Source organism: Hesperophylax consimilis, chromosome 8 (genome assembly GCF_061612785.1).
Source record: "Hesperophylax consimilis isolate HC1 chromosome 8, BYU_Hcon_1.0, whole genome shotgun sequence".
In the NCBI taxonomy this organism is placed as follows: domain Eukaryota; kingdom Metazoa; phylum Arthropoda; class Insecta; order Trichoptera; family Limnephilidae; genus Hesperophylax; species Hesperophylax consimilis.
In genome coordinates this window covers 25,258,090-25,277,789 of record NC_142843.1, presented here as the reverse complement: position 1 = coordinate 25,277,789, position 19,700 = coordinate 25,258,090, and the positions used below count along the sequence as shown (strand labels likewise).

The 19,700-nt window shown below is 38.5% G+C and overlaps 1 protein-coding gene across 1 annotated transcript in view; it reads left to right on the top strand.

Annotated features, from left to right (window-relative positions):
- RhoGAP19D (Rho GTPase activating protein at 19D) overlaps nucleotides 1-19,700 on the top strand; it is a 259,071-nt gene that overhangs the window by 198,913 nt on the left and 40,458 nt on the right. Inside the window, exons 10-14 of the mRNA XM_089634022.1 lie at nucleotides 208-267; nucleotides 893-1,007; nucleotides 15,155-15,241; nucleotides 17,055-17,178; nucleotides 17,673-17,753. Coding sequence (XP_089490148.1) covers nucleotides 208-267; nucleotides 893-1,007; nucleotides 15,155-15,241; nucleotides 17,055-17,178; nucleotides 17,673-17,753 — 467 coding nt within the window. The remainder of the gene's footprint in view (nucleotides 1-207; nucleotides 268-892; nucleotides 1,008-15,154; nucleotides 15,242-17,054; nucleotides 17,179-17,672; nucleotides 17,754-19,700) is intronic.

Sequence of the window (19,700 nt, the reverse complement as noted above, 5' to 3'; positions counted from 1 at the left end):
ATCATCATATTTATATTACTTATCATCATAATAAAAACCTATTTCATTTTTCTTGATGTTTAAATTGATTCCTTTAGATAAATGTTTTGAATTAAAACCCTAACTGCTTATGACATTTTGTTACAGCATCAAATAAACCTAGTATTAATCAGTACTTTGGTGATTTTGTAAAAAAAACATTCTAATTTAAATGTTTTTACTTGGCAGGATTTTCTATGGATGATGTCGCTGTCGTTCGAAGACAGAAAAATACTTCCCATTTAGGAGGTAAGTTGATTTATGCTGTAGGGTTCGGCATGAAACTTCAATTAATAAAAAGATATTTTCGCTTAAGCCAACATGTAGACAATACAGCATTTGATAAAGTGACATTGTTATTTTTGTCTGTATCTAGCTAGTAGAGGTAATATCCAAAGTCAAAATGAACATACGTCGACACTGCAATTGCAGTGCTTCGTACCGAGCGTAGGCATGATTCTTTCAACACTGCAAATGTAAATGTAGGGGTTAATTAACATACAAGGTCGACACTGCAATTGCAGTGTTTCGTATCGTGCGTAGTCATGATTCTTCAACATTGCAAATGCAGAGGTTAATGAACATACAAGGTGGACACTGCAATTGCAGTGCTTCGTACCGTGCGTGGGCATGATTATTCAACACTGCTAATGCAAATGCAGGGGTTAATGTAAAAATGTAAAGGTATGTATATATTTATTGACAATCCCCTCCATTCAAGAGTAGGTGTGTTAATAGCCGATGACATCAACTTTACCAAAAGGTTACTTTAACTGTGGTTTGCCCAAACAAGACGGCCAGTTGCCAGTTTTCTGTACCCAGATTTGAAAAAGGCGGGAGTTTGTTGATTTAACAAGTAATATTTTTGTTTTAGCTGAGGAGGAGAGAGCTATGCGACGGGTTTCATACCTGAAAGCAACTTGGGGAGACCGTCTGCATATGGATAGTGATCAAGAACTTAGCGACGGGGAACACCAAGTCCTACGAAGGTTTGTAGTTTGCACCTCACACTGTTTTGTTTTCTTTTCTGTTTTACCTTCACTGTTTCTATGATTAGAGAACGGAAGATGGATTTTGAGTTTGGGTTATTCCACCAGGATTTAAATTACAATTTACATTATTATGATAATCCTTCATTCAATATTTCATTTTGTATTTTAACATTCTATTGCTCCAATAATATTTCGTAAGGTGTTAGAAATCATTTCCCATACTATCCTTTATCCATGTTAACACACTTCGGCTGGGGAAGGTAGTTCTACACATTCGGTCGATTGATGCTTAATGCCGGGAAGGGTAGTTCTACCTTTTGCGCTGGCCTTATTTCAATGGCAGAAAAGATATAATTATTCAATGTTTTTATTTATTTATTGGATAATTTGTATAGCGCCGCTTTTGTGAGATATCACCTCAGGGGCGCATTTTATATGAATATTATATAACAATCTCTTTGTAAAGTCCCAACTCTCTCTCTCTCTGGTTTCAATCCTGGGATTGGTTTGCAGCAATTTTATCTAATCTCCTCTTCCATTCAAGTCATCAATCGCCCTCTGTATATAAGCATTAAAAAGAACAGGTGACAGAGAGCATCCCTGTCTCACCCCTTGGCTTATACTAGCTTCTTTTGTTTCATTGTCACATCTAATTATAGCGGCCTCATTCTTGTATAGCGCCTGGATTATTCGTCTATCTCTATATTTTATGTCAATTCTCTTCAGAATCTCGAAAAGTCTTTTCCATTCTACTTTGTCGAAAGCCTTCTCCAGGTCTATGAATGCGATGAATGTGTTTTGGTTTCTTTTTATTCTTTTTTCTAGTAGTATTCGTAGCGACAATATTGCTTCTCTGGTTCCTACACCTCTTCTAAAGCCATACTGGTCTCCGGAAAGGATGTTCTCTACTTTTGGTTCGATTCTTTTTAGAATGATATTAGTCAATATTTTTGAGGCATGGGATATTAGGCTAAGAGTTCTGTGTTGTTCACATTTCGTCGTGCCTATCTTCTTTGGTAATGCGACAATTAGGCATTTCTCAAAATCCTCTGGTATCTCTCCAGTCTTATACATGGTTTGTATCATTTTAACCTTTTCTATGCGTCATTAATTTGTATCACTTCGTTCACACGCGGGGCTATTTATCATCAATCTAATTTATGACTTTAAACAATAATCACGCATGGATTTTAAAATTTGTTTTAAAAAATACGTCGCTTATGTCTTGAATTATCTTTTCAAGTATAAATAAACAATCCGAACATCAATGGGGCTTGATAAAAATTCGAAGTATATATTCACAATGTAACTGATATGGTATGCCCGGGCGGCCATGTTTATTTCAAGGATAACGATACACATGATTATAAACATGCCGGAGTAGAGCTCTTCAACTGTGGTGCGATGTAAGTGGTTGATTTATGGGTGCGATGTCGCGTTTGACTGGATACATGAAATATTGACACACTTAAAAAGGTTCATATAATAAAAAATAACTACACTTAAATTTACAAAAATAATGAAATAATTTTTCTGTTATTATGTCACCGTAAATATGTATCACTTAATATATTTTTTAATCGTGATTTTGAAACAGTTCTCAACGCATAACGGCAGAATCATGGCTTTCATGTATTTCAGCAGCTTTGCAATTATTATCGACGTCACTGTCACTAATTTCAAAATCTGAATCTATTTCTAAAGTAGCACCAAATATTTCTTCGTCATTAAGACCACGACCCGACATTTTGTATTTTGGCAGTAAAAATACTTTCAAAAATTGATAAAAAGTCAAACTTGTACAACTTTACACTTGATTTTTCACTATAAAAAAGTTTTAACCACGTATCTTTATTTGAAAATAATCTAACACTGACGAAATTTTATATTTCTTCAATAGTTTGAATGAATGTATGTAACTGAACTTATTTTAAAATATGATAAATCAGATTAATGTACACTGTAATTAAAATAGTTCATATCCACGAAGAAGCAAACAATAATTCGATAAAACAATGTAATCTACACGGCGAGCGTCTCTGTTTGAGAATCTTATAAAATGCGCCTGCGCAATAACGTGTGTAAAGACGCGGGAAGAATTCAAACTGATTCATTTTTCGCTCTGAGTTGGAAGATCCCTTCAAATCTTTGTATCCATGATTAGGATACGTATTATGGATAAATATCGTAAGATGTCAGTAGTGTAAAGATGTGAGATTTTTTAGGAGTATAAGTTTTACCGTGCTCAAGGATGTTTCATACCCATAACGCCGAAGAAACTTTGCGTCGCACAGATGTGCCACCCGCGTACAGGGCATGCACAGTGCGTCGCAGGCGTGCGTCTCCCGCGGGGATAGGGTTAAACAGGGCATCTGTGGTTCCTTTTCCTGCTGGCTTAATTAGTTCAGCCGGAACGTCATCGATTCCGGGTGCTTTCCCGTTTTTGAGATTTTTCATTGCAAGGTCAAACTCTTCTCTAGTGATTGGATCTCCCAAATCATCTGCGTCTACCTCATTTTCTCTTTCTATCAATGTTTCGTTGTCACAATTTCCCTTTCCATTGTACAGCATTTCGAGATATCTTTTCCACCTTTCTCCTATTTGGTCATTTTCGAAGAGTATTTTACCGTCTTCTCCTTCTATTGCATTACCCTTTCCAACTCTCATCCCAAAGAAGTCTTTCACCGCAGCGTGAGCTCTTTCTACATTTCCTCTCTTGAGGTCGTCGTTTATCTCATCGCATTTATTCTGGTAGAATGTTTCTTTGGCTATTCTTGACTCTCTATTTATTTTGTTTCTCAGCACTTTATATTCCTTTTGTGATTCAGCTCTTTTATCATTTTTGAGCTCTCTTCTATCTTTTATCATATTTAGGATCTCATCGGTTATCCATTCCTTCCTTGCTTGGGGTTTTTCCTTGCCTATAGTTTCCTCTGCCGTAGTTATAATCTTCGTCTTTATCACTTTCCAGATCTCATTCACGTTCTCCTCTTCCATTAAGTTGCACTCTTGCGTCTTTTCCCTAAAACTGTCGCTGATCTCTTTTATCTTTAATACTTTTGTATCCCATTTGAAATTATTTCTCTATTTTATTTTTTTCAGTTTTAGAAGACTTTTGGCCATTACCATATTATGGTCACTGTCTATACCTGGGCCGGAATAGCTTCTACAGTCTTTTATTTGGTTTTTAAATCTATGTCTAACCATTATATAGTCTATTTGCAGTCTTTGTCTGTCTCCAGGGGATTTCCAGGTGTATCGCTGTCTTGGGTGGTGTTGGAAACAAGTGTTTGCTATCACTAATTTGTGTTTTTTGCAGAATTCTGACAATCTGTTTCAAGTCCCAACTTGTTCGAAAAACGAACAGGGGTTGGAATAGCCGCCCTTTACAGGGCTATTCCACACAGATAAAGTATAAATTAATTATATAGCTTGTGACAGGCGATGCGAGAACACAATGCATAACGTTAATTCACAATCAACTTACCGGGAGGAGATGGTGAAATCTGCATAGTGAGCATCATCTGTCAGCACTGGAACGTTTAGCGTGGTTGGTAGCACTCGTTATTTTAGATTAAATTGCGATAAAAAATACGTAAGATAATTATTTCGATAAGGAACCGGCAATGTTGTTATGACGGGACGAACGGTTTTTTTGCGACTGGTCGGCCCACGGCCTCCGTGATTCCAGCTGACATGTGCGAAATTAAACTATACAGTTTAATTTCTGACGATACGATTGGTTATCACACAGCCTGTCAAAAGCGATCGGCGTTACGGAACATTCCGCCCACCAAAATACAACAACGTGTATTTTAAAGAAAATTTAGAAAACGAAACGGGCAATGCTGTGGAACGTTGCGTGAACGAAGAAACAGTGAAAAAGAGAAGAAAAAGAAAAGAAAAAATATATATATTAATAATAATAATGAAAATGATAAGAAAGAATGCGCCGCGGAAGCGAAGATGATTAGTCACATTGACTAGGCAATGGACATAATTTGGTTAATGGTCTCGTGAGAAGAGAACCATTCGATGTACGAACCGTAGCGATACGAACAACGCCGTCGGGGCCTGGGTGACAATGTTCTCGATGTAGAGCGTCTATCACAAGAGAAGTAAGCTTAGATTCGCGAGGAAGTAGGGCAGGATGTTTATACTCGAATTCGGGCCCGGATCGAGATAACCTGCCACCCACCCTGAGCACACCGTGGTCGTCAATGAAGGGATTAAGCTTCCGCATTTGTTTCGACATAAGGTTGCCCTCTTTCAAGCGCGTGATATCATCATTAAAATGTACATGTTGAGTGCGTTTAACTACTGTCAAAAGTGAAGTGTGAATTTCGGCACGGTTTAATGGAAGATACAAACGACGAGATTCTTTATTCTGTAGGTTGTAGATGAATCTAAGACAGTAACCGAGAATGCGTTGGATCTTCCGAATCGAAGAAAATTTAACTAGTAATAGGTCCACCAGATTTTCGTCCTGTTGGACAAATAAAGATCGAACTCGTTCCTCAGAGTGAAGTTCAATTTCGTCGAAATTGCCATCGAACGACGGCCAAGAATCGGATGACTGGATCAGCCACGAAGGCCCCGCCCACCATAACGTGTGATCGATCAGATCGGCTGAGGATTGACCACAATAAGCGACATCCGCTGGATTATCTCCAGATGACACGTGATGCCAGGAAGTCCCTTCGAGGGCATCTTGAATGTAACTGACACGGTTAGCCACGAAAGTCTTCCAGCGACACGAAAGAGAACGTAACCAGGCGAGCACGATGGTTGAATCCGACCACGCAAAGGTATTGGAGATCGGAAGCAATGGTACGTATAAATCTTTGACGAATTTTAATAGATCTGCTAGAAGAACTGCCGCACACAGTTCAAGGCGAGGCAATGAAATCTTTTTTGTGGGGGCGACTCGAGACTTGGCGCAAACCAAATATATTTGGACTTTATCGTCAACATCCATGATTCGCAAGTAATTGAGGCAGTATTCCGGAGGCAGATCGGCGAGGAATTCTGGTTTGTTACTAGCCCACTTCCGCAATTCGAATTGACCTCGTTTGAACAGCTCGATAACTTCGGTTTTCGTTTGTTGAGCTTGTTCCAAGCTGTTACAACCGGTGACGATGTCATCTATGTAAATATCCGAAGTTAGCACACGACGCGCTAGCGGTAAATCATAACCTTCATATTTGGTCAACTGTTTGACAGTACGACAGGCTAAAAATGGGGCGGAGGAGACACCATAGGTTACAGTGTTTAGTTGGTACTCTTGGATGGGTTCCGACGAATGAAAACGCCAAAATATTCTTTGGAAAGCACGATCTGGTTCTTGAACCAATATTTGGCGATACATTTGTCGTACATCAGCCGTAAACACTACCGATAGTATACGGAATTTTAGCAAAAGCTCCAGCAGGTTCTTTTGAAGCTTTGGACCGATAAGCAAGGTATCATTTAACGAGGATCCGTTCACATCCGTCGCTGAGGCGTCAAAAACCATTCTTAGGTAAGTGCTAGCGCTGCCTGGACGAAGAATGCAATGATGAGGTGTGTGATACTTTCCCTTGTGCAAATCTTTTCCAGGAACACGAGTCATGTGACCACTGTGTAAATAATCAGTCATGAAAGCAGAATGTTGTTCACGTAAGGTTGGATTTGCTATGAGTTTGCGCTCGAGTGAATGGAATCTGCGTAAAGCGATCTCACGCGACCCTGGGAAAGAGATATCCCTTCCCCTTTCTCGGAAAGGCAAGGATACGATGTATCTTCCCGAAGATCCGTCCCGTGAGTGGTCAGTGCAGTACATTTGTTCACAAAGTTGTTCCTCAGGAGTAAGGTGTGAAGATTGGGGAATGGTGTCTAACTCCCACAGTTGCTGGACCTCTTCGTGAAGCCGGTCCTCGTTAGTAACGATGAAAGATTTCGTTTCGTGAGCAGTGTTCGAACCAACTGAACCTAGAAGAAGCCAACCAAATGCAGAATTGAAAGCTGATGGCTGACGTGGACCACCATTCACATTACCAGGTCTCAGAAGAGAAGAGAAAACCTCAGCACCCAGAAGAAGATCAATCGGTCCCGGTTTGTGACAGTCAGGATCGGCAAGAGGCAAGTTTCTCAACTGATGCCACGATGACTTATCTAGACGAACAGTTGGCATGTTGCCGCAGATACTAGGCAGCGTAAGTGCCTTGATGTTGAAGAGAACCCGTCCCTTAACACCGATCTCTAATTGAATGACTCCCGACGTGGTTGCGGAAGATTGGCCTAAGCCGCTAACTCTCTGAGAACTGGCTTGACGAGGGATGCCTACGAGCTCCGCAGCACGATCGGTGATGAAGTGAGCTTGACTGCCCGAATCGATCAATGCGCGAAAGGTTTGGAAACGGCCGGATGAATCGCGAATGCCAACATTGGCAGTTGACAATAGTACTATGGACTTGTCTCCTAAGTTGGTGAGGACCTGAATTTTAGAGTCGGAAGACGTCTCCTGGTCCGTAGACGTCGTGGAGTGTTGATGCTGATCTTCCAAAGAAGCGTTTTCGTCTCGATGAAGCAAAGTATGATGTTTTTGCTGACATTTTTGACATGCAAACAAAGATTTACAATCTTTAAGATAATGAGAAGAATGAAGACAATTGAAACACCAACGGTGTGATTGAACAAACTGTACGCGATCCTGAACTGACTTGAGTGCAAATACCTTGCACTTGGAAATGGAGTGGTCTTCCCCGCAACAGGAGCATTTCAGATAAGTGGTGGAGTTCGAGGACCTATTTGTTTTAGGCTGTCCTTTCTTAAGATCGCAAAGAAGCGCTGAAGTGAGTTTTTTGGCAGCCTGATTAAAGTTCCGTGCAAGAGGTTTGTCAATAGTACTGCTATCGCGAGTTGAAAAATGTAAGTCTCGTACAAGAGCTTCGCATTTGTTATAAAGAAACTCTTTGAGTTTCAAATATGAAGGCAGCTTGGTAGGAGACTGAAGTTGTTCGAACGCGCATCTTGTAGGTGAATCTAATTTCGACAGAATTAAATAACAAAGCACGAAGTCCCAATTATCTGTTGGGAGATCCAATTCTTTTAAAATTGTTAAATCCTCATTAAATACATCGAACACGCGACGGAATTCAAAAGGATCGTTGGGCGGAAAATTTAAATTTAGCATTTCCCGCCAACACGTAAATGCGAGTTCACGCGCGTTACGATAGCGCGCGATTAATCTTTGATATGCTTCAACGTAGTGAGCTCCTTGTACTGGAAATGTCCGAATTAACCCTAAAGCTTCTCCAGATAAACATGAGAACAAATACTGCATGCGTTCGATGTTGGATAAAGATTTGTTTTCATGAATCAGAGCGTTAAACATGTCGTAAAATTCGGGCCATTGCTTGACATTTCCAGAAAATATTGGAATGTTTATTTTTGGTAATTTAACGTTTGTGCACGCATTCGCGGTCTTACAATCGAGAGGCTGACTGGTTAACTCCTGGTAAATTTCGACAATTTGATAATACATCTCGTCAAAGGTTTCGCGAATTTTATCCTCATCAATTTCGTTTGTGTCATCTAAAGCTAATATTTCCGCGTGAGACGTTTCAAATTCAAGAACTATCTTTTCCAGAGTAGTATAATGCGCTAACAGTAAGTTGCACTTAGTTGCATCGTGCAAAGCGCTTTTTGCTATTTCATGTGTCTTGAGTAATCTATTATTCGCTAATGTCCGTTTCCGGCGCAATATTTGAATTGCTGGGGCCATGTTGAATAAACACGATTGGAAACGTACCCAAAAACGAAACGAAAATAAATAATAATAATATAATCTATTACAATTATATGCGCGGTAGGTCGTAAATACTCAAGAGCTAGGTACCTACCTAATTACTGTTCGAATTGATTATTATTCAAAATTTAAGAAACATTCCACAGCATTATCCGTTTTGGCATAGATAGATAATAATCTTAAAGTTCCCTGATTTCGGCACCAATAATGTTCGAAAAACGAACAGGGGTTGGAATAGCCGCCCTTTACAGGGCTATTCCACACAGATAAAGTATAAATTAATTATATAGCTTGTGACAGGCGATGCGAGAACACAATGCATAACGTTAATTCACAATCAACTTACCGGGAGGAGATGGTGAAATCTGCATAGTGAGCATCATCTGTCAGCACTGGAACGTTTAGCGTGGTTGGTAGCACTCGTTATTTTAGATTAAATTGCGATAAAAAATACGTAAGATAATTATTTCGATAAGGAACCGGCAATGTTGTTATGACGGGACGAACGGTTTTTTTGCGACTGGTCGGCCCACGGCCTCCGTGATTCCAGCTGACATGTGCGAAATTAAACTATACAGTTTAATTTCTGACGATACGATTGGTTATCACACAGCCTGTCAAAAGCGATCGGCGTTACGGAACATTCCGCCCACCAAAATACAACAACGTGTATTTTAAAGAAAATTTAGAAAACGAAACGGGCAATGCTGTGGAACGTTGCGTGAACGAAGAAACAGTGAAAAAGAGAAGAAAAAGAAAAGAAAAAATATATATATTAATAATAATAATGAAAATGATAAGAAAGAATGCGCCGCGGAAGCGAAGATGATTAGTCACATTGACTAGGCAATGGACATAATTTGGTTAATGGTCTCGTGAGAAGAGAACCATTCGATGTACGAACCGTAGCGATACGAACAACGCCGTCGGGGCCTGGGTGACAATGTTCTCGATGTAGAGCGTCTATCACAAGAGAAGTAAGCTTAGATTCGCGAGGAAGTAGGGCAGGATGTTTATACTCGAATTCGGGCCCGGATCGAGATAACCTGCCACCCACCCTGAGCACACCGTGGTCGTCAATGAAGGGATTAAGCTTCCGCATTTGTTTCGACATAAGGTTGCCCTCTTTCAAGCGCGTGATATCATCATTAAAATGTACATGTTGAGTGCGTTTAACTACTGTCAAAAGTGAAGTGTGAATTTCGGCACGGTTTAATGGAAGATACAAACGACGAGATTCTTTATTCTGTAGGTTGTAGATGAATCTAAGACAGTAACCGAGAATGCGTTGGATCTTCCGAATCGAAGAAAATTTAACTAGTAATAGGTCCACCAGATTTTCGTCCTGTTGGACAAATAAAGATCGAACTCGTTCCTCAGAGTGAAGTTCAATTTCGTCGAAATTGCCATCGAACGACGGCCAAGAATCGGATGACTGGATCAGCCACGAAGGCCCCGCCCACCATAACGTGTGATCGATCAGATCGGCTGAGGATTGACCACAATAAGCGACATCCGCTGGATTATCTCCAGATGACACGTGATGCCAGGAAGTCCCTTCGAGGGCATCTTGAATGTAACTGACACGGTTAGCCACGAAAGTCTTCCAGCGACACGAAAGAGAACGTAACCAGGCGAGCACGATGGTTGAATCCGACCACGCAAAGGTATTGGAGATCGGAAGCAATGGTACGTATAAATCTTTGACGAATTTTAATAGATCTGCTAGAAGAACTGCCGCACACAGTTCAAGGCGAGGCAATGAAATCTTTTTTGTGGGGGCGACTCGAGACTTGGCGCAAACCAAATATATTTGGACTTTATCGTCAACATCCATGATTCGCAAGTAATTGAGGCAGTATTCCGGAGGCAGATCGGCGAGGAATTCTGGTTTGTTACTAGCCCACTTCCGCAATTCGAATTGACCTCGTTTGAACAGCTCGATAACTTCGGTTTTCGTTTGTTGAGCTTGTTCCAAGCTGTTACAACCGGTGACGATGTCATCTATGTAAATATCCGAAGTTAGCACACGACGCGCTAGCGGTAAATCATAACCTTCATATTTGGTCAACTGTTTGACAGTACGACAGGCTAAAAATGGGGCGGAGGAGACACCATAGGTTACAGTGTTTAGTTGGTACTCTTGGATGGGTTCCGACGAATGAAAACGCCAAAATATTCTTTGGAAAGCACGATCTGGTTCTTGAACCAATATTTGGCGATACATTTGTCGTACATCAGCCGTAAACACTACCGATAGTATACGGAATTTTAGCAAAAGCTCCAGCAGGTTCTTTTGAAGCTTTGGACCGATAAGCAAGGTATCATTTAACGAGGATCCGTTCACATCCGTCGCTGAGGCGTCAAAAACCATTCTTAGGTAAGTGCTAGCGCTGCCTGGACGAAGAATGCAATGATGAGGTGTGTGATACTTTCCCTTGTGCAAATCTTTTCCAGGAACACGAGTCATGTGACCACTGTGTAAATAATCAGTCATGAAAGCAGAATGTTGTTCACGTAAGGTTGGATTTGCTATGAGTTTGCGCTCGAGTGAATGGAATCTGCGTAAAGCGATCTCACGCGACCCTGGGAAAGAGATATCCCTTCCCCTTTCTCGGAAAGGCAAGGATACGATGTATCTTCCCGAAGATCCGTCCCGTGAGTGGTCAGTGCAGTACATTTGTTCACAAAGTTGTTCCTCAGGAGTAAGGTGTGAAGATTGGGGAATGGTGTCTAACTCCCACAGTTGCTGGACCTCTTCGTGAAGCCGGTCCTCGTTAGTAACGATGAAAGATTTCGTTTCGTGAGCAGTGTTCGAACCAACTGAACCTAGAAGAAGCCAACCAAATGCAGAATTGAAAGCTGATGGCTGACGTGGACCACCATTCACATTACCAGGTCTCAGAAGAGAAGAGAAAACCTCAGCACCCAGAAGAAGATCAATCGGTCCCGGTTTGTGACAGTCAGGATCGGCAAGAGGCAAGTTTCTCAACTGATGCCACGATGACTTATCTAGACGAACAGTTGGCATGTTGCCGCAGATACTAGGCAGCGTAAGTGCCTTGATGTTGAAGAGAACCCGTCCCTTAACACCGATCTCTAATTGAATGACTCCCGACGTGGTTGCGGAAGATTGGCCTAAGCCGCTAACTCTCTGAGAACTGGCTTGACGAGGGATGCCTACGAGCTCCGCAGCACGATCGGTGATGAAGTGAGCTTGACTGCCCGAATCGATCAATGCGCGAAAGGTTTGGAAACGGCCGGATGAATCGCGAATGCCAACATTGGCAGTTGACAATAGTACTATGGACTTGTCTCCTAAGTTGGTGAGGACCTGAATTTTAGAGTCGGAAGACGTCTCCTGGTCCGTAGACGTCGTGGAGTGTTGATGCTGATCTTCCAAAGAAGCGTTTTCGTCTCGATGAAGCAAAGTATGATGTTTTTGCTGACATTTTTGACATGCAAACAAAGATTTACAATCTTTAAGATAATGAGAAGAATGAAGACAATTGAAACACCAACGGTGTGATTGAACAAACTGTACGCGATCCTGAACTGACTTGAGTGCAAATACCTTGCACTTGGAAATGGAGTGGTCTTCCCCGCAACAGGAGCATTTCAGATAAGTGGTGGAGTTCGAGGACCTATTTGTTTTAGGCTGTCCTTTCTTAAGATCGCAAAGAAGCGCTGAAGTGAGTTTTTTGGCAGCCTGATTAAAGTTCCGTGCAAGAGGTTTGTCAATAGTACTGCTATCGCGAGTTGAAAAATGTAAGTCTCGTACAAGAGCTTCGCATTTGTTATAAAGAAACTCTTTGAGTTTCAAATATGAAGGCAGCTTGGTAGGAGACTGAAGTTGTTCGAACGCGCATCTTGTAGGTGAATCTAATTTCGACAGAATTAAATAACAAAGCACGAAGTCCCAATTATCTGTTGGGAGATCCAATTCTTTTAAAATTGTTAAATCCTCATTAAATACATCGAACACGCGACGGAATTCAAAAGGATCGTTGGGCGGAAAATTTAAATTTAGCATTTCCCGCCAACACGTAAATGCGAGTTCACGCGCGTTACGATAGCGCGCGATTAATCTTTGATATGCTTCAACGTAGTGAGCTCCTTGTACTGGAAATGTCCGAATTAACCCTAAAGCTTCTCCAGATAAACATGAGAACAAATACTGCATGCGTTCGATGTTGGATAAAGATTTGTTTTCATGAATCAGAGCGTTAAACATGTCGTAAAATTCGGGCCATTGCTTGACATTTCCAGAAAATATTGGAATGTTTATTTTTGGTAATTTAACGTTTGTGCACGCATTCGCGGTCTTACAATCGAGAGGCTGACTGGTTAACTCCTGGTAAATTTCGACAATTTGATAATACATCTCGTCAAAGGTTTCGCGAATTTTATCCTCATCAATTTCGTTTGTGTCATCTAAAGCTAATATTTCCGCGTGAGACGTTTCAAATTCAAGAACTATCTTTTCCAGAGTAGTATAATGCGCTAACAGTAAGTTGCACTTAGTTGCATCGTGCAAAGCGCTTTTTGCTATTTCATGTGTCTTGAGTAATCTATTATTCGCTAATGTCCGTTTCCGGCGCAATATTTGAATTGCTGGGGCCATGTTGAATAAACACGATTGGAAACGTACCCAAAAACGAAACGAAAATAAATAATAATAATATAATCTATTACAATTATATGCGCGGTAGGTCGTAAATACTCAAGAGCTAGGTACCTACCTAATTACTGTTCGAATTGATTATTATTCAAAATTTAAGAAACATTCCACAGCATTATCCGTTTTGGCATAGATAGATAATAATCTTAAAGTTCCCTGATTTCGGCACCAATAATGTTCGAAAAACGAACAGGGGTTGGAATAGCCGCCCTTTACAGGGCTATTCCACACAGATAAAGTATAAATTAATTATATAGCTTGTGACAGGCGATGCGAGAACACAATGCATAACGTTAATTCACAATCAACTTACCGGGAGGAGATGGTGAAATCTGCATAGTGAGCATCATCTGTCAGCACTGGAACGTTTAGCGTGGTTGGTAGCACTCGTTATTTTAGATTAAATTGCGATAAAAAATACGTAAGATAATTATTTCGATAAGGAACCGGCAATGTTGTTATGACGGGACGAACGGTTTTTTTGCGACTGGTCGGCCCACGGCCTCCGTGATTCCAGCTGACATGTGCGAAATTAAACTATACAGTTTAATTTCTGACGATACGATTGGTTATCACACAGCCTGTCAAAAGCGATCGGCGTTACGGAACACAACTATATGTACATAATTATCTAATGTAATGCTTGTCTTTTTTAAAAATTTATTTTCGTGCCTTTCGCTTACATCGGTATTTTAACAAGGGGATAGTACATTATTTGTTATTGAAATAATTCAATTCCTTGAATGAGGGTTTTTATGACCGTGAAACCCGATTCGAATCTCTTTCTCTGTTCCGCACCCACTCAACTCCTATGTGCAAGCGACCGAGAGATGTCGGGCGTATTTTAAGAAAGCAGGTATGGGCAAATACCGATAGGCTGACCTTAATAAACATATTACAAGGTTAATTGAGTTGCATTTCTAATAATAGTCGATTTTCGTTTAGTACTTTTATAGCTTGGGTATGTTGAGTTTTTTTTTTTCTATTATTTCTGGCTTTCACCCTTCAAGGGTGTTCTTGGCCATCATTTAAAATTATGGAGAAATGAAAGGTGAATTTAAATATTAATTTTATTTAAATAGGCAAATTTTAAAATTATAATGAAAATTGGAGTCGAGTTCAGACTCCAATGAAGAGATGAGATGTTGAATGGAGGGGAGGCAATTTTAGATAAGGCTTGATAGAAGAGAGGATATTTGTTTAGAGAGGGACAACCAAAAAATATGTGATCTAAAGTTCCCACTTCTAGACCACAGAATGTACAATCTGGGGAGTCAATTTTAAAAAGGTGGGAAGGAACGGAACAATGTCCCTATGTAGAAATTTTGATTAAAATATTTTAATTATTTTCGAAGATATAGTGATTTAAAGCAAATTGAAAAAATTCGTGCGGGACGTTTATTTTCGTTCGGAGACAGCGCAGCGCCAGCGCAAAAAATATCCACCAGAAATGTGTTAATAGAAAATATATTATATCTGAATACATCATACAAATGTTCATTCGTACTTTGTGCTGAAAAGGATCATGTTAAAGATGTCATCATGTGTTTAATTTCCCATTATATGTGTGAATAATATCCAGTACTGTTCATTTGTACCTGTTAACGGAATGATTGATTCCCCTATGATTAACAAGCAATGTAAATATGTATTGGTTGCGGTTGCGGTGGATAGCTCCCACAGAAGATGGCGCCCGCCTCGCTTCCCCGATGATATTCAGCCTCTGCGGAGACTCTTCGAAGACCTGACCACACAAACACGGTAATGAGAGAGCGAGTGTGAACACGCTAGCACGTGCCCGTCATCACCAAGCTGTGTAGAAATGCTGCTGATTTTTGTTTGTTTTGCCGTCGGACATTCGGACGTGATTCAGAAATAAATTCACACTTTTAACACGTTGCGAAATAAATAATACAATTGTGTTTTATATTTAATTCTGTACACATCTAATGTTTAACCTTTCATCAGTTTGTATTTGAACTTAATCTGTATATGTATATTATTGGAAAATTGTTTACTCAAACATTTACACATGATGTTCATTGTTCCACACAAACATGTTATTCATAACAAAGATGTAATTATTGTTATACTTTCTCATCTGCCGGGCTTATAGCTCAATGTTAGAAACTTTAAAAAGTCTTCAGCATGTTGTTTTGTATATTACAGTAGAACCCCGTTAATTCAAAATCCACGAGACCTCAAAAATCAAATTTTGAATAAACAAATTCCCACGTTATTAGAAATTTTATGAAGAAAAAATGTTCTGCAGCTAGCCCGTCAAATCGGATAGGTATTCAAAGTAAATTCATAATGCTACAACTTATTCCTGTGTAAAATATAAATTTCACAATCTTTTACACCTCTCAGATTCAGATTTGCAAAATTACAATTATAATTTATTTTCGTTCAAATTGAATTTTTATCAATTACACGGATAAATTTTCATCTGCGGACCAAAATAAATTTTGATTTAAATTTCATATAATTTTTTTTCTGTGTATTTTATGTGGCCAAAATTCCGAATTATCAGGGTTCTACTGTATAGAGTTCAATGTTTACAGCATAATTCACAATCTACATTTTATAAATATCGAAAATTGTTTTAGGGAAGCAGTTTTTTTACTGCTTTTTTATTTCATAAGTACAATTAATAATTATTCATGTAGATCTTTATAACACTGAACGTGGAACATACACAATACATAATTTGTCGGTCACCCAATACATGCTTTAGGAAATGTAATGTTAATATTTAGCTGATTTACTTTGGTGCCCGCTTTGGATGGCTGAACATTGGAAGATGTGATATACATATTGTGTCTGTTTGTACAGAGATATTGCATGAACGGCTTATTGTCATTATTAGGTTACCTATTACCTTTCAAATCTTTAATATCTAAGGCAAAGAATTGAGTAATAATTATAATAATAATTGGATAATCTGATCCGTTTTTGTGAAAAATCACCCCAAGGGCGCTGTTAGTTGCTGAGAAATCATAAATCAAACCATTTTAATAACTTTTAATTTATGTAATAAATTTAATTGAAATCCAGGTATAGGTAATATCCTTAGATTTTCGAAAATATAGATTTTTCAATAACTTTGTTCTTAATTACATTGTGTTAATCTAGGTACATAATTTACTTGGACTAAATTTTGATATTTTGTTTAATGTGTTCACCCATGTCATTTGATTAATTAGAAACATAAGAATAAGTTTTCTTCATAACAAATTACTAAGGACGGGTTGTTTCACATTACTTGGATAATAACAGAACTTTCACATAGGAGAACTTGAATATTCATTTTGTAATTTGATGAATTGTTCAATTTCTGTGAAACAACCAGTCCTTGGTAATTTAAATGTAAGATATAACTAACATATTTTTGGATTTAACTAATATTATTGCATCAGTTTTCATTTTGTATTTTCTTTTATTACGATGATTGTACATTTTGATTACAACTTACTACTGGTGAACACTCCTGGAGGTTGTTGTGTTGTGTTACGTTGGCGTGTATGTGGCGAGTGTCAAAAGTCTAATGTCTAATGATTGGTGGTTGATGCAGCGGTGAGAAGAAGGACCGAGAAGAGTTCCACGAGGTGGGAGCCGTCATCCATGAGGATCTGGAGACGGCGGACATCAGCATCGAAGGGAGTGTGCAAATCAAGATGGTCCTTACCAATGGAAAGGTGAGATCTTATTTCCTTTCATATTTTATTCAATTTCCATTTAACAAGAGAATAAAGCAACTGTTGGTGTAAAAATAAGATTTCCTGATAAATAAACTTGTTTCTATTTTGTACTTCAATTATTATAATTTTAATAAAATTCAATATTAGTAATATTACACTCGTGTTTTGTTAATATTACAATTTTGTGCAAAGGTGGAATGAACCAAGTGGTTTTCTTTGATGTGCATTATTCCTGCCTGAAATCTGGTTGAATGAACTCATATTTGCTTTGAATTTAAGTTAATCGATAGTACCTACATAATATTATATAATATTTCAAGTGGAAAATCTATTTTACTGCCATTTTCAAAATTTAATAATTTGTCGAGAATTCAGGATACCCCTTGGTTTTTCACAGGTCGGCGCTAGTTAATTTTAATTTTTGACTTATCTTTTAATTGTCATCTTTTATTTTGTGAACGACCTTTTCTAAGACAAGTTTTTTTCAACAGCGGGCAAGCGATAGGTCCTGGAAACAGGTGTGGGCCATCCTCCAGGGTCCCAAGCTGACCCTCTATCGCCATCAACACCAGGTCAGTTCCTTCTCGTTCATTGTTTTTAACATTTACCTATTATCACAGCATCACATTAACCGCTCCTCATACCTCATTCGATTTCTATATAACACCAATATGGGGCAGTGTAGGACAACATATTTTTGTAAAAGCATGAAATTTAACTCTTGTGGAATATTTTTTAGAGTTATTTATTGCAAGTGTTAATTATTTAAAAAAAAATAACACTCCCGAATGGGCGCTACAGACCATTCAATTTGATTGAGCGGTTGTATCAATCTGGTTGAGTTCAACGTTCATGTTGAATCGTGCGGAGATTTTTTTTATTTAATTTTTTTAAATTTTTTTTTTATTTTTTTTTTATTTAGGAGAAAAAAACAGATACAGATATCAATTGACAAGAATATACAAAACGTCAACTAGAGAATTCACCTGCATCCAAACTATTTCTCATGAATTGACTTAAACAGCAGTTAAAAACATTTACAAATATTTTGTATACTTATAAATAGGGGAAAAATATATACATTAGAATATTATTTTACAAATAGAGATATCAAAGAAATGCGCAATATCCTTATTAGAATTTACAAATTATTTTTGAAAAAATTTAGAGGGTAAAACAAAAAAATATATATATAAATAGATAAACATAAATTAAAAAAATATATATATTTAAACTAAGTAAGTCAAGTTGTTTACTTTGAACTTTGTAGGAAAACAGTCTTCATTTTTCTACTAAAAGTAGTGCATTTATCAAAAAATAAGTCAGAGTCCTTGAGGTTTTGATTCTGATTAAGTATTCGCACATTCTTCTGATTGGATCCCTGACACCAGCATTTGTACGCGTCGTGCTATTGGGGAATAAGTCGTTAAGCCTTGTTACTCTGGGTGGTACTTTGAAGTTTATTAATTTCAGTAAGTCGGGACAGTCAATAACGTTGTTACAGATTTTATACAGAGTCATGAGATCAAGGTATGTTCGCCGGTTAGATAGAGTGAAGACGTTATAACTCGAGAGCATATTTATGTACCCGCGTTTGGGTGCGCTCATTCTGTAATTGAGGCATCGCAGAAATTTCTTTTGAATACTTTCAATATTTTCTTTATAGATATCGTAAAGTGGATTCCATATGGAGGTGCAGTATTCAAGTTGAGAACGGACCAGAGTGTGGTAAAGAAGAAGATATGTTTCAGGTTTTCGAAATTCACGGCTGTTTCTGATGACAAATCCTAGCATGCTGTAAGCTTTATTCACAATATTATCAATGTGCGCATCGAATTGGAGTTTGGAATCAAAAAGTACGCCTAGATCTATTACAGTAAACGCGCTCGAGTAAATAATTACCAATACAATAATTGTGTTTGATAGCGTTGTGATTTTTAGTAAAACTTATTTGTTTACATTTATTGTAACTTAGGTAAATTTTGTTTTCATTGCAAAACGTTTCGAACCTTACTAAGTCGCTTTGTATGAGCAGACAATCGTTTAAATTCCGAACAATGGCAAATATTTTTATGTCATCAGCGTACAAAAGATATAAACAATGCACGAAACATTTAGTAACAGTGTTAATAAAAAGAATAAACAAGAGCGGACCCAGGATTGACCCCTGTGGCACGCCAGAAGTAACTGGTTCCCATGTAGAAGTGTGTCCTCGTAATGATACGGCTTGTTGTCTTTTCGTTAAATATGAGATAAACCAACGTAATAAATTTCCTCTAATTCCGTTGTACATAATTTTTTTAATAAGAATAAGGTGGTCTAACTTGTCGAAAGCTTTTTTGAAATCGCAATATATTGCATCTACCTGGTGGCCTCGATCCATGCTAGTAAATAAGAAATTTGAGTAAATAAGTAAATTACTCATGGTAGATTTGCCTTTTACAAACCCGTGTTGTTGTTCAGGAATTTTGGCAGCAAGCTGAGGATATATATTGTCATGGACAAGTCTTTCCAATAGT